Genomic DNA, 14614 nt, shown 5'->3' with positions numbered 1-14614 from the left:
AGTTTCTGTTTACCTATTAGATCTACAAAACTATTTTTTAAATCTCCTTAGGTGTTAAATAAACATAGCAAAGCAATAGCCTGTGTAAGCTGTGTGGCAATGTGGTATTTGACAATTTCCAAGTCTCCAGGCCATGTCAGTGTTACAACGGCATCTCAAATCTTTAAATCTTTGCACCTGCAAAACTTTCATGTACAGTGCCCTCTAGCATTATTTGCACCCTTCATGAAAACTAGCAATATATATATATATATATATATATATATATATATATATATATATATATATATATATATATATATATATATAAACAGTCATGTGAAAAAATAAGTACAGCCCACAGAAATTGTTGGCTTTTTTGACAAGCAAACATTTGATCATCTTTGAAACAGTACCTATTAATGAAGCTGATATATGTGAAAACCACAAGGAAAATTAGCCTTTTCAATCATTTATTCAACAGATAAAAAACAATAGATGTGATATTATTCTGTGGAAAAAGTAAGTACACCCTTGGCCTCAGAAGGTGGGCATTGCCCCCTTTAGCAGAAATAACTTTTTGTAGGCGTTTTGCATAATTGTCCACCAGGCTTGCTGGAATTTTTGACCACTCTTCCATGTAATATTCTTTCGGTTGCAAGATGTGTGAGGGGTTTCTTGCATGTACACCACCCCCTGTGCTTAGGATTATTCTGTTGAAACATCCACTTTCAGTTCAACAACGATTTTCGGACAGACGCCCTCACATTATCTTCAAGCACTCTTTGATATGATGCAGCATTCATAGTTGAGTCAACAAACAGGAACTGTCTAGTTCCTGAGGCAGCGAAGCAACCCCAAAACATAACATTTCCACCACCGTGCTTGACAGTTGGTATGAGGTGCTTCTCCCAAAAAGTTGTCCTTGGTCTGCACCAAACATGTCTGCTATTACTGTGGCCAAACAACTATATCTTTGATTCGTCTGTCCAGAGAACATTATTCCAAAAGGCCTGGTGTTTGCCTATATGCTCATTGGCAAACTGTAGTCTTGTAAAGGCTTTTTCTTGGCACGCCACCCTTGCAGGTCAATAGCAGTCTCTTTCTGATTGTAGAAGCATGCACTTTGACTCCAACAGTTGCAAGACTTACTAGCAGAACCTGTGATGAAATTTTCGGGTTCTTGGAGACTTCTTTTTATATCAGATGGTCTGCTCTTGGCCTGAATCATTTAAAATGCGTGCCATTTGTAGATTTTTTCATTACAGTGGAATGATGTATTTCAAATAATTTGGAGATATTTTTAAATCCCTTCCTCATAGGCTCATAGGCATCCACAACCTTTTTTCTGAAGGCCTTACAGAACTCTTTAGATCTTGGCATGATGATCACATACCTCAATAGCAAAGGGAACACCAGACACTATATATGAGAGGGGGTTAAATAAGACAGGTTCCACCTGCACTCCCTAAGCAGGATCTAATCACTGGCACCCAATCTTGAATACCTGATTCAAATTTTATGGATTTGAAGGTGTGATACATGTAGGGGTGTACTTACTTTTTCCATGTGACTGATCTGTTTTTATTTATTTATTTATTTATTTATTTATTTATTTTGTTAATTTAAATTGTGACGATTATTATTAATTAAACTGTGACTATTAAATTGTGATGATTATAATTAAGATATTTGATAGAGTGTATCAAGTTTATTAATAGGCACTGTTTCATAGAGGATGAGATGTTTGCTTGTATGCACAAAGAATGCTGTGAAAGATGTTCTTTATTGTTTAACCTTTTGATCTCTTGTTAAAAAAAACTTTTGGCCTTTTCTTATAAAATACTCTGTATTAACAAAAATACTCTGCTCTCATGGATATCAAACAATTGCAAACACTACACAGGTCTACCAAAAAAAACAACCTTTGTTAAACATATGTATGGCAACAATTATTGGCACCCCTATGAATTAATATGAGAAAGATATATTTGAAGTATATTCCTACTGATATTTTACATTTTTAGTACACCTGGTCACCCAGGTGAACACCCTAGGAACAGGAAATTGTTCAACCATGACCTGTTTCCCAGAGGTATAAATATGAGGTAACATAGGCCAAATTTCCTGAGTCATTCATAACAATGGGTAAGACCAAAGAATATAGCAGTGAACTTAACAAAATGGGAAGTGGCTATAAAAATAAAGCACAAGCATTGAAAATGCATATTTCCACCATCAGGGCAATAATTAAGAAGTTCCAGTCGACTGGAAATGTTATAAATCAACCTGGAATTGAACGTGTGTCTATATTGTCTCAACACACTGTGAAGAGGATGGTTCGAGTGGCCAAAAAATCTCCAAGGATCACAGCTGGAGAACTGCAGAAGTTATTTGCGTCTTGGGGTCAGAAAGTCTCCAAAACTACAATCTGAAGTCACCTACATAACCACAAGTTGTTTGGAAGGGTTTGAAGAAAAAAACCTCTACTCTCATCCAAAACAAACTCAAGCATCTTCAGTTTGCCAGACACTACTGGAACTTCAAATGGGATCGGGTTCAATGGTCAGATGAAACCAATATATAGCTTTTTGGTAATAAACACCAGAAGTGGCTTTGGCACACACAGAGACGTAGCCATATGGAAAAGTACCTCATGCCCATGGTTAAATATGGTGCTGTTTTTTTGCCAGAGGACCTGGACATTTTGTTAGAGTCCATGATGCCATGTATCTGCTAAATATTAACAGATATTAAGTGAAAACCTGACTGCCTCTGCCATGAAATTTTAAAATGGGTCATGACTTCTCCAGTTTCAAAATTATTCAACCCTTTCATGGCAAGCATTTTCAGTACTTAGTAAAGCACCCTTTTGCTGTTATGACCTGCTGCAAATGAGATTTCTAGCCAGACACCAGCTTCTGGCAGTGTTCCTGAGGAATCTCAGCCTATTCCCCATGAGCAATGGCCTCCAGTTCAGTAATATTGTTGGGTTTGCGTGCTGCAACTGCCTTCTTCAAATCCCACCAGAGATTTTCTATGGGGTTCAAGTGAGGTGACTGTGATGCCCCTGTAGAATCTTCCAGGACTTCTTCTGCAACCAAGCCTTGGTGGAATTTGAGGTATGCTTGGCATCATTGTCCTATTGGAAAGTCCAATGACGTCCAAGCTTCAGCTTCCTCACAGACGGCATGATGTTTTCTCATAGGATTTCCTGATACTTCAATGAATCCATCTTGCCTTCCACACACTGCAGGTTTCCAGTGCCAGAGGATGCAAAGCAGCCCCAGAGCATCACCAAACCTTCACCATGCTTGACTGTGGACAGAGTGTTCTTTCTTCATTCTTCTTCCTCCAGACATACCGCTGATCCATCGTGTCGAAAAGTTCCAGTTTTGTTTCATCACTCCACAACACAGAATCCCAAAATTTCATGTGGGTTATTTCTAAGATTTTTCTTGTGCTTTTAGGTCAGGAGTGTTGTACATCTTGGAGTTCTGTCATGTCTGGTGAAAATTTCATGTGAATAGCGTCATTGGAAATATATTTACTGAAAAAAATGTTGATACGTTCAATACTTGTTTCCCCCACTGTGCACGCACGCACGCACACACGCGCACACACACGCGCACGCACACGCACACACACGCACACACACACAGGCTTGGGGAGTAATGGAATACACGTAATCAGGATACAAAAAACTGGTAACTGTAATCCATTACAGTTACATCAAAAAACTAAATCAGATTACAGGGACATTTTCTAAAAATAGGAATACCATCAGAATTACAATTATCTTCATTTAAAACCAAATAAATTAATCTTTTGACATAATATATAGACAGCTGCCTAATTTTATATTTCTGGTTCTCTCTTGCAGTCGTGGCTCACATGAGCAACCTCCTGGTGTATACACAAATACATTTTGTGCAAAGTTAATTTGGTAGAAATTAACACAAATTGTTCTCTAAAATGGTTTTGTTAGGGTGACCATACATCCTCTTTTTCAGACCTTAAAAAAGCATCTGATCGGGATTTTCTAAATTTGAAAGAATTTCTGGGATTCGGCTTTCGTTTCATTAAGATGTGTTTATGGTCTAATACTGCATCATGTGTGCGCATATTTGCACTACTTTAACCCCTCTCTTTAATTCCCGCCTTCTCGCACACCAATTGGTCGAGTATAAAAAGCTTGCAGCAACTATTGGCCAAATTCCTGCCTCTCAACCATGAGCCTACTCTCACTGAATGCGCTGGATAATAGCAGCAAACAAAGCTGTCTTGATTCTAAACAATGCCCTTGGCCATATAAAGTCATTCTTAATTTCATGTTATCACACTGCTTAATATTACATAGCCATTCAAATGTGTAAATGATGGAGGTATGGCATCTAATATTTTATTTTATTGGATGGAAAAGAATGTAGGAAAAAAATGCAAAACGTGGGCAGAGTGAAACCAATTTTATTTATGTGATGCTAATAGTGTCTTTTTCAGTGTATTAAAAGTCTGCATTCATAGTAACACTGTTTTGAATGTTAAGACACCCCCCATAAAAAAGGTGTGCTCTTTTTAGAAAACCAGAATATGCTCACCCTAGTGTTTATTTGTTTGTTTTATGTTTATAAGCGCTAAAATAAGTATTAATATTTTCTATCATATTGCTTTTCTCTTGACTTTATTTACATATGTGACCTTAAAGTAATAAAAAAAATAATCAGATTACATTACTTTCATATTGCGATACTTGGATTACATTACTGCTTACATTTTTTATGCAGTATATATATATATATATATATATATATATATATATATATATATATATATATATATATATATATATATATATATATATATGTGTGTGTGTATGTATGATCTGTGCAGGCCAGCAACCACCTGCCTCGGACGGCAAATGAAATATATTTTATGTTTTCAACAATGGTAACATTTGCATTAATAGAAAAATATAGCCTAAAATATTTTAGCAGTGTCAATTATTTTGGCTCATGAATTGTTTGTGTAACAATTTTTAATTATTGTGTGAAATTGTTTAATTACAATTGGTTTTTATGAAAGGTGGCAATGCTTTTGGAGAATACTGCAGATATGAGCCATGCAATGAACTCTCACCCCTCTGAACAGCCTAATGTGACTGACCTCTGTACTCAGACTGTGTCTCTTTGCTGCAAGAGGGTTGGAGGCACAGTGGCAGTTTCTCAATAACTGAGTCCATGACTGAATCACAAGTGTCTCTTTGCTCCTGACAGAATTGTACATTAGAAATTAAATAATGGCTTCTGGATCTAATATTCACTCTATCCAATAGGCCAATATTTGAGATTCAACCTATAGACTCAACTTATGCCAAGTTAACGTTCTATCTTGGTCAACTGCTCACTTTCAGCTATTTCTATAAATCACCTGTTCAACTCGAAGGAAGAAAATACATCATTGTGAGTCAAAATTGCTGTCTTGTGGAATGAAACTAATACTGCTCAGTAGAGAGAATCCTTTCCATATTGAAATTCATTTTCAAATGCACTGCAAATGTAAACTTTAATCAGTGACAAAGATGATTTTTTTTTTTGTTTCAATCATATGTTTTTTGTTTATAGTGGCATGTAAGTATACATGTCAAGGGACATAGGCTGCTTGGTATTTTCTGTTGTACAAATGATCCCCCCTCCCATAAAAGATTCTTTTATGTACAACCATAAGACCTCAGAATTGAGCAATACTGGTAAATTGCACTGAAAATTACAAGCAAAACTTGACAATCATGCTTTATTCTGGTCAATTTCTTTTAAAAAGGAATCAGATAAACACATCCCCTTTGCGCATCACACAGACAATAAACCTTCAAAATCAAGTACTCTCTCACAGCTTGGTGGACCTCCATTGGTAATGAAACTAAACTCTCTCTTTACATTTCTCACTCTTCAGTTAAATAGTATTTATTGGTTTCAGTTCAAAAAAAGGTCAATGATTGTCAACACAAAATCTATTTTAGCACCAGTACAATAAAACTGTACTTTTGCTTGTTAAAACACTGTTTGGAGTGAAGGAGAACACAACATCCGTAGGGTAAAGGGATCATTAATTGTACATTTCAAATAAAGCACCAACCATACAAAGCAACTTTCATATATCATTTGTCTGATACACAAAAAGTCAAATATATTAATGACTATTAAATTAAACACAAACAGTCAAACCATGTAAATAAAACACACCATGCACCACAATGCTTGCTGGAACCAGGTACACTGGGGAAAACAAGCTAAGTAAGAGAGGCCTCCTCTCCTCATGACCTTGAACTGTGACCAACATCCAAAACAAAGTCCCTAGAAATATCTCAAAATAAAAAAAAAAGCATTCCACAGGTTTGCTTTTTCATCTTGCTTACACAAGGGCCTTCATACCTTGATATCCAACAATCTCTTTAGGTTTTGTAAACATAAAATAAAACTCATTCATGGATAAGTCTATATCTTGCCTTGAAAATTAGAATTAACTGGGTTTATAAATATGAAAGAACAATACTTTGCCTGCTACACTGCAAAGAAACCAACCAAGATTAATGCATCTAGTTGAGGTGTTGGAAGCAGAGCTGTGGTGGCAACGTGAGCCGAAGTACAGTGAGGTAAAGGAGGGCAGGACTGATCGACATATGTTCTGGGTTAGGGGTCCTCACAGAGAGAAACAGAAACAGAGAGCAAGAGAGACTCACTGGTTTACAGAGGAACCATCTGTCCCAGAGTCCTTCCTGCCACAATGAGCTGGCCATAAACCTCTTAGTTCACCAAGATAAAACAAAAAGAAAAATGCCTTGGGCACCTTTTCAAAACTATTCACATAACCCCAGGAATAAACAAACATTAAAACATATCATTGATAAATTACAACCAAACTGGGCTCACCCTGATGTCAATATATACATATATATTTACATATTCTTATAGGTTTATACATATAAAAAGATTTGAGAGAAGTTACTGAACAGTGAAAAATACCTACAGGTTGGGAACAGAAATTGACTTTGTCCGCTTTGCTAGAGTCCTCCCTGCTCCTGTGAGTGATTCCAAGATAAGTCAGTCTAACAAGGCCCCTTCTGCTGCTGTAAAGGAAGGTAGTCTGGGAGAACGGTGTGTTCTGTGAGGATCTCATCCGTTTTTGATGAGCCATTTTTGGCGGATAGAGTACATACAAAGTGCTGGTTTTAGGAGCAGTGCATCTACCAGTAAATAAGGAGGTGCAAATGCCTGTGTACAGCTACTCACACAACTCAGGACATCGCTATCGGTTGCAGAGGCTACCTCTGACCTCTGAACTCTCATCATCATTGTCATCCTCTTGGAGCAGCTGAATGGATGAACCTAGCAGTCCCTGTAGCTCCGGTACGCAGCGCACCAGCTCGACTGTTTCTTCATTGTCCTCCTTAGCAATGGGTCGCAGCTCATCTGGAGAAATGCACGTCTGGCTAACATTCACCTGCCTCCAAAGCTCCGCCCTTGTGAGGCTCACTACTTCAAACTGAGGGTATCTTGCACGGAAGATGCGAGCTGAGACCTTCAGGCGCTTCAACACATCCAACAGCAGAAACCAGTTGCAAAACCTATAAGTGCAGAGATATAGGCTTAATATAAAAGGTATAATATGCATGTGTAACAGTGTTAAAATCAGGTGCTGTGGTTACTCACCCCTGTGTTAGAGATACTTGAACATGGTAGCAGGGTAATAAAGGTTCAGAGGAGAACTCAAACAAAAGGCAGTCCATGTCCTTTTCCTTTCCCTGCTCTCTCAATTCTTCCTTGTCTTCCTCTTCAGGTTGAGACAGCAGGAAGTCCCAGCAGGCCTCCTGATCGGTCTCTAAAAACGATTCACAGATATAAACAGAATGACAAGACATTCCCAAGAGTAGAATGTGCAAATGCTCCCCCTATTGGACATTGAATTCAGTAAAAACTGTTCCAGACAAGCAAATTCATTCTTGAGTCCCAATTGTCCTTACTTGACCATAGAAATGAGATTAATTAATAAACTGAGCTTCCACCAAATGAATGGAAATTCTGAATTATGCATTTATGAAGTTTCCTACCAAACACAGAGCTGCTGTAAAAATCCCACTGCAGACTTGGATCCTGGTCAGGGCGTCCTTCTAGGTCAGTGAAGTACTCTGAGAGAAAAGAGATATGTACAGGGTAAAGTTAAATATAACTTCTGATTGTCCAGCCCCTTAAAGAAATTATTAAGTAATATAGGGACACTTCAGTTTGCATTATTTACAAAAGCCTGATAATTAATTGTTTGGTAAAATGTGCAAAAAAGCTACAAATGCTACAAACTCTTAATGTATTAAGAGTTGGCGACATAACACAAAGACTTAAGTCCACAATTCATGCCAATATTTACACTGGGAAGTTAAGCACTAAACACCTGCTTAAGTTGATTTTGAACATGGCAGTGGCAGACCAGTGATGCTGGTATTTGAACCTACAACCTTCTGATCAGTAACCAAACATGATCAGGTTTAGATCATACAGACTTGAGAAGCAAACAGCACTTATATTTGCTGTAAAATGTAATATGGTATAGCATAAAACCCAGGGACAATTTAAAAGAAAAAAGACCAATACAATGAAAATCAAATGAAAATAAAGCAAGCATTCAAATAAACATCTTTTAGGAGTCTAATAGGCTACACTGCCAATATATTCCTGCATGTATAGTTCTAATCACTGGTTTAATTTAGAAATATGGCTTCAACCCTCATTATTCAGCTTATAAAATATCACTTGATCCTATACCTCTGTCTCTCTCTCTATCTATATCTGTCAAGCTATATATGTTACTACTGCTGCCTGATAGGATGCCGCTGCCTGATCCTGACTCCCTATGACCTGTCTGGCCCATCCAGACACTCTACATCTAGTAGGAGCTTCCTTCACTTGTGAATCACTCACTGCTACTGAAGATGGCCCCACATGGATAGCCTTGAGATTGCTATGGCTGGTCCTATTTGAATACCCTAAATATTAAAGGTTGAAGGGGTGGGGGGTCAGCCTGTCAGTGCTCAGACCATACGCCACACACTGCATCAAATTGGTCTGCATGGCTGTCGTCCCAGCAGAAGGAAGCCTCTTATAAACATGATGCACAAGAAAGCCCGCAAACAGTTTGCTGAAGACAAGCAGACTAAGGACATGGATTACTGGAACCATATCCTGTGGTCTGATGAGACCAAGATAAACTTATTTGGTTCAGATGGTGTCAAGCGTGTGTGGCGGCAACCAGGTGAGGAGTACAAAGACATGTGAGTCTTGCCTACAGTCAAGCATGATGGTGGGAGTGTCATGGTCTGGGGCTGCATGAGTGCTGCCGGCACTGGGGAGCTACAGTTCATTGAGGGACCCATGAATGCCAACACGTACTGTGACATACTGAAGCAGAGCGTGTCCCCTCCCTTCGGAGTCTGGGCCTCAGGGCAGAATTCCAGCATAACGGCCCCAAACACACCTCCAAGACGACCCCTGCCTTGCTAAAGAAGCTGAGGGTGAAGGTCATGGACTAAACCATCTGTGGGGCATCCTCAAATGGAAGGTGGAGGAGCACAAGGTCTCTAACATCCACCAGCTCCGTGATGTCATCATGGAGGAGTGGAAGAGGACACCAGTGCAGTGGCAACCTGTGAAGCTCTGGTGAACTCCATGCCCAAGAGAGTTAAGGCAGTGCTGGAAAATAATGGTGGCCACACAAAATATTGACACTTTGGGCCCAATGTGGACATTTTCTCTTAGGGGTGTACTCACTTTTGTTGCCAGCGGTTTAGACATTAATGGCTGTGTGTTGAGTTATTTTGAGGGGACAGCAAATTTACAGTGTCATACAAGCTGTACACTGGCTACTTTACATTTTAGCAAAGTGTCATTTCTTCAGTGTTGTCACATGAAAAGATATAATCAAATATTTACAAAAATGTGAGGGATGTACTCACTTTTGTGAGATATTGTTTAGTGGTTACTTCAAACTGCTGGACTTCTCCTCGTTCAAGGCAATATTGTGCAATTTCAGCATTAAATCCTCACTAAGAACATTTAACTCTGAATATGTTGTTTTTTCCCCCAGACAATGAACACAAAATTTGTAGGTCTGTAGCAACATCATTACTACTCATTTATATCTACATAAGGGCATGTACTCGTAGAGGTGACTGAAGTCCAAAAGTCACATCAATATTTACACGGAGATAGTTACATGTATTCAAACACAAGTTAAGCACCTGTTTAAATCTCCATTCCAATTATGCAAATCACCTACACATAGTTCACTTCCAAAACTGCCAGATTTTCTTGAGTAGACGTGTCTGAAATTGAGATTTTCAATAGCATCTAGACCACCGCTTTTAAACACAAGCACTTGCTTTAAAAAAAAGCAAAAGAAAATGTGACTGTAGAAGGAAATATATATTTTTACTGTAATGCAATACATAAAACCAAGAGACAATTTAAAAGTGAAAAATAAAAAACAGAATAATATGATGACTTATGAATAAGAAGATGGCAAGCATTGAAATAAATATCAGAGTCTATTATATTGGCAATAAATTGCTGCATGAATAGACCTAGTTGTACTTCTAGCTGTCCTAGTTGGTTTAATTTAACAATATGGCTTCATGGCATATGGCTCATTATGTGGAAGCTTTTAAAAATAGCACATGATCCAGCACACCCTATTATTTAGCATTTTATTTATTATACTGTGTACTGACAATTAATTGTGCAGACAAATTAATGTAGCTACGAGTTACTAAATTCATGAAATCATAATGTGTTTTAATAACATAATGTGTGGCTTTTAATCACACATGTCAGTGTATTTCATATTGAGTTTATATACAGCCCAAAACATGAATTTCAGTGTGACAAATTGTGGGTACATCTGTCAGACTGCAGAATTGGACTTAATACTGTATGCTAAAGCCTGTATCTCACGAGATAAATGCACTTAACTCCAAGGTCAGAATCACGCTTAACTGACACACGTTTCTATTTTAGGCAAACTTCAACCCTGACCCTTGCGTAACTTCTGAATAGTGCTTAAGTCTGTATTTACTTGTGAGTTTTGAATACCAATGTACACAATACCCGTATTAAATCTCTAAATACGAATTAAGCATGGGATACATCTCCAATTATACTTAAACATAAACAGAGACAAAGAAAATACCATACTCTGTGTTCAGAATGTACACTCACTGTCCACTTTATTAGGAACACCTGTACACCTGCACATTTATGCAGTTATCTAATCAGCCAATCATGTGGTAGCAGCATAATGCAAAAAATAATGCAGATACAGGTCAAGAACTTCAGTTAATGTTCACATCAAACATCAGAATGAAGAAACAGTGTGATTGCTGTGACTTTAACCATGGCATGGTTGTTGGTGCCAGATGGGCTGGTGCGAGTATTTCAGAAACTGCTGACCTCCTGGGATTCTCTCTAGTTTACATAGAATGGTGTGAAAAACAAAAAACTTTGAGTGAGCGACAGTTCTGTCAGTGGAAACGCCTTGTTGATAAGGTCAGAGGAAAATGGCCAGATTGGTTTGAGCTGCAAGGAAGGACATAGTAACTCGTATAATCACTTTTTACAACTGTGATGAGCAGAAAAGCATCTCAGCATGCACAAAATATAAAAATTTGAGGTGGATGGGTTACAACAGCAGAAGACCACATCAGGTTCCATTCCTGTCAGCAAAGAACAAGAACAGAGACTCACCCAAACTGGACAGTTGAAGATTAGAGAAAAAAAATCAACAACAACAACAACAAAAAAATCACTTTTTCCAGTTTTCAACTGTCCAGTTTTGTGCCCACGATAGCCTCAAATTCCTGTTCTCAAACTAATCTGGCCATCTTCCTCTGACCTCTCTTATCATCAAGCTATTTCCACCCACAGAATTGTGGCTCACTCAATGTTTTTTGTTTTTTTGCACTATTGTCTGTAAATGCTATAGACTGATTTCTGCAGAAATCCAAGGAAATAAAACCAGCCCATTTGGTATGAATATCCATGCCACAATCAAAGTCACAAAAATTACACGTTCTTTCATTCTGGTGTTTGACGTGAACTTTACCCAAAGCTTGTGAATTGTATCTGCATGATTTTTTGCACTGTACTGATGTCACATGATTGGTTGATTAGATAACTGCATGAACGTGCACATGGACAGTTGTTCCTAATAAAGTGGACAGTAAGTCACTTTAAGAAGAACTGCTGTCAGCTTTTGGGTGATTCAGGTACAAAAAACCATATTACCTTTGAGGAAGGTTTTCATGCTGGGACTTTGGGCCAATTTAACAGCAGTTTGGCCAGAGTAGGTGGCCAGTGTTGGATCTGCACCATGGTTTAACAGCATCCACACTGCCGCTAGGCTATCAGCCGCGACTGCATCATGAATGGGGCTGCAAGGATTCACAGCATCATCAAGTTAACATGTGTACACTACATACATAAAATCCAGACCATTTATTCTGGATTCACATCGGATTCGTACAAACACTGTATTAAGTCTCAAGTCCATTCACACTGGGCGTGTTTCAGCTGAGTTTCTATATGAGCTACTGGCAGCAGAAAGAGCAACAGGACACTTAAATTTTAACTCCAACATTTGATTATCAGTTATGACTAAGCAAATTTACATTTGCATTTTTTTGCTTCGACAGCCAGATTAACTGAATAATGTTTAATAATTGATGGAATAAGTCAAATCTGAGAGCTACCGGAAACCCTCACTGAATAATGCCCCCTCTCAGCCAAACAGACCAACCTCTCCCGTTTACTAATTACTTACACTCGCCTGTTGCTCATTACTTCACTAGTGTCGGTAAAATGTCTCTCATTTTATAACTCAAATTGTTGTACAGGATTAAATAAGAGAATATAAAAACAGGTAGGAGACCTGCTCAGTACTCAATATGAGTATTGAGCAGATTTCCTACGTGTCTTTATATTCTCTTAATTAATCCTGTACAACAATTTGAGCTATAATATGAGATACACTTTGGCCTTTATATAGGAGAACATAACGTCTATCATTTTCCATAAACAATCTGAAAAGTTGACTCATCAGACCACATTATATGTGATTCAGTCCGATTCAGATGAGCTCGATTTGAGGATGCAGCAACAGTGTCCATTAATAATGGTTTGATCTCTATTTATTCATCATCTTCTATGCTTTTTTGTCCATAGCAATCTGCTAGTAACTACCAAACCGTTTACCTAAAAATGTGGCATGAGCTGGAATTTGACGTGCCACCAACACAACGATAACATGGCTGGCGTGCATTGAAGTGATTTTCAAAATAAAAAAATGGAGTCTTGACACAATATGTCACATGATGCTACACGTCTACATACAATGCACCCAGTGTGAATGGGCCTTTAGGAGACATCAGAAGTAGACCTGTAAAGTACAATATAAGTAGGCCTATAAAATTCAAAATGCATTAGACTAGCTCACTGCTGGTGGTGTGTATCTTCTGCTCACCGTGTCCCATCTTGTGCACTACAATTGACATCGGCACCATGTTTCAGCAGCACCTGCACAATGTGCGTCCAACCACGAGCGCAGGCCTCATGCAGTGCTGTGTAGCCAGCATTGTCCCGGCGGTTCACCTCTCTCACATCCTTCTCCAAGCAATACAGCACCACGTCCTTTATGCAAGAAAGGGGAAAACACATAACAGCTTAAGCAAAAACCTCCATGCACGTTCCATTCACTTATCAGACATTAAAATATCTTGCCTATGGCACTGCAAGGCACATGGTGTGGTTACCTAACTAATGTGTTACTCTATGTGAGGGCCATTAGACAGTACTATTGATGATTGCTGAGAGTTACTTTCTAACAAAAAGTTATCCTTCCAAGTATTAAAAACAATTGTTATCAGATACTACTTCTGTGAAGTATCATGACCCTCAATTCCAAAAGGGCGGGGACAGTACGTGAAATGGTAATAAAGCAGAAAGCAGTTATTAGTCAATTGTTTTTGACATGTATTAAATTTAAAACAGTGAAAACGTGATATTTGATGTTTTAAATTATTAATCTGATTGATTTTTTTTGTAAATATACACTAGTTCCAAATTTTATGCCTGCAACATGTTCCATAAAAGTTGGGACAGGACCATGTTTCCGACTGTTACATCACCTTTGTTTTTAACAACACTTAATAACTGACACCAATTCAACCAGGTTTAAAGAATCATTTTTTTGCCAAACTTCACTTATACAAGTCTTTTGCTGCACATCCATGCAAGGCCCACCTTTTCATATTTTGTGCTTCACTCCTTCATATTCTGTGCATAACACATGAAGCACACGTGTGGCATGTTGAAATAAATGTGGATGTCATTGAAAATAACAGTGCCTAGAAGGCAGCAGATGTTGCTCAAAAATGTGCATATACACTATATTGCCAAAAGTATGTAGACAGCAGACCATCACACCCATATGTGCTTGTTGAACATCTCATCTAATTTCCAAACCATGGGCATTAATATAGAGTTGGTCCTCACTTTGCTCCTATAACAGCCTCCACTCTTCTGAGAAGGCTTTCCAC

General features: G+C 38.3%; 1 protein-coding gene across 5 annotated transcripts in view; it reads right to left on the bottom strand.

Annotated features, from left to right (window-relative positions):
* Positions 1-5755: 5755 nt before the first annotated feature.
* Positions 5756-14614, bottom strand: part of bcorl1 (BCL6 corepressor-like 1) — a 43248-nt gene continuing 34389 nt past the window's right edge. For all 5 annotated transcript variants that reach the window (XM_017474131.3, XM_017474130.3, XM_017474132.3 and 2 more), the window contains exons 8-12: positions 13540-13706; positions 12306-12451; positions 8084-8161; positions 7686-7854; positions 5756-7600 (exon numbers count right to left, since the gene is read on the bottom strand). In XM_017474131.3, the coding sequence (XP_017329620.2) occupies positions 7282-7600; positions 7686-7854; positions 8084-8161; positions 12306-12451; positions 13540-13706 (879 nt within the window). In that variant the 3' untranslated portion in view covers positions 5756-7281. The remainder of the gene's footprint in view (positions 7601-7685; positions 7855-8083; positions 8162-12305; positions 12452-13539; positions 13707-14614) is intronic.

This window comes from Ictalurus punctatus, chromosome 8 (genome assembly GCF_001660625.3).
Source record: "Ictalurus punctatus breed USDA103 chromosome 8, Coco_2.0, whole genome shotgun sequence".
NCBI classification, from domain to species: domain Eukaryota; kingdom Metazoa; phylum Chordata; class Actinopteri; order Siluriformes; family Ictaluridae; genus Ictalurus; species Ictalurus punctatus.
The sequence above is the reverse complement of the archived record's forward strand: the minus strand, read 5'-3'. Positions and strand labels throughout refer to the sequence as shown.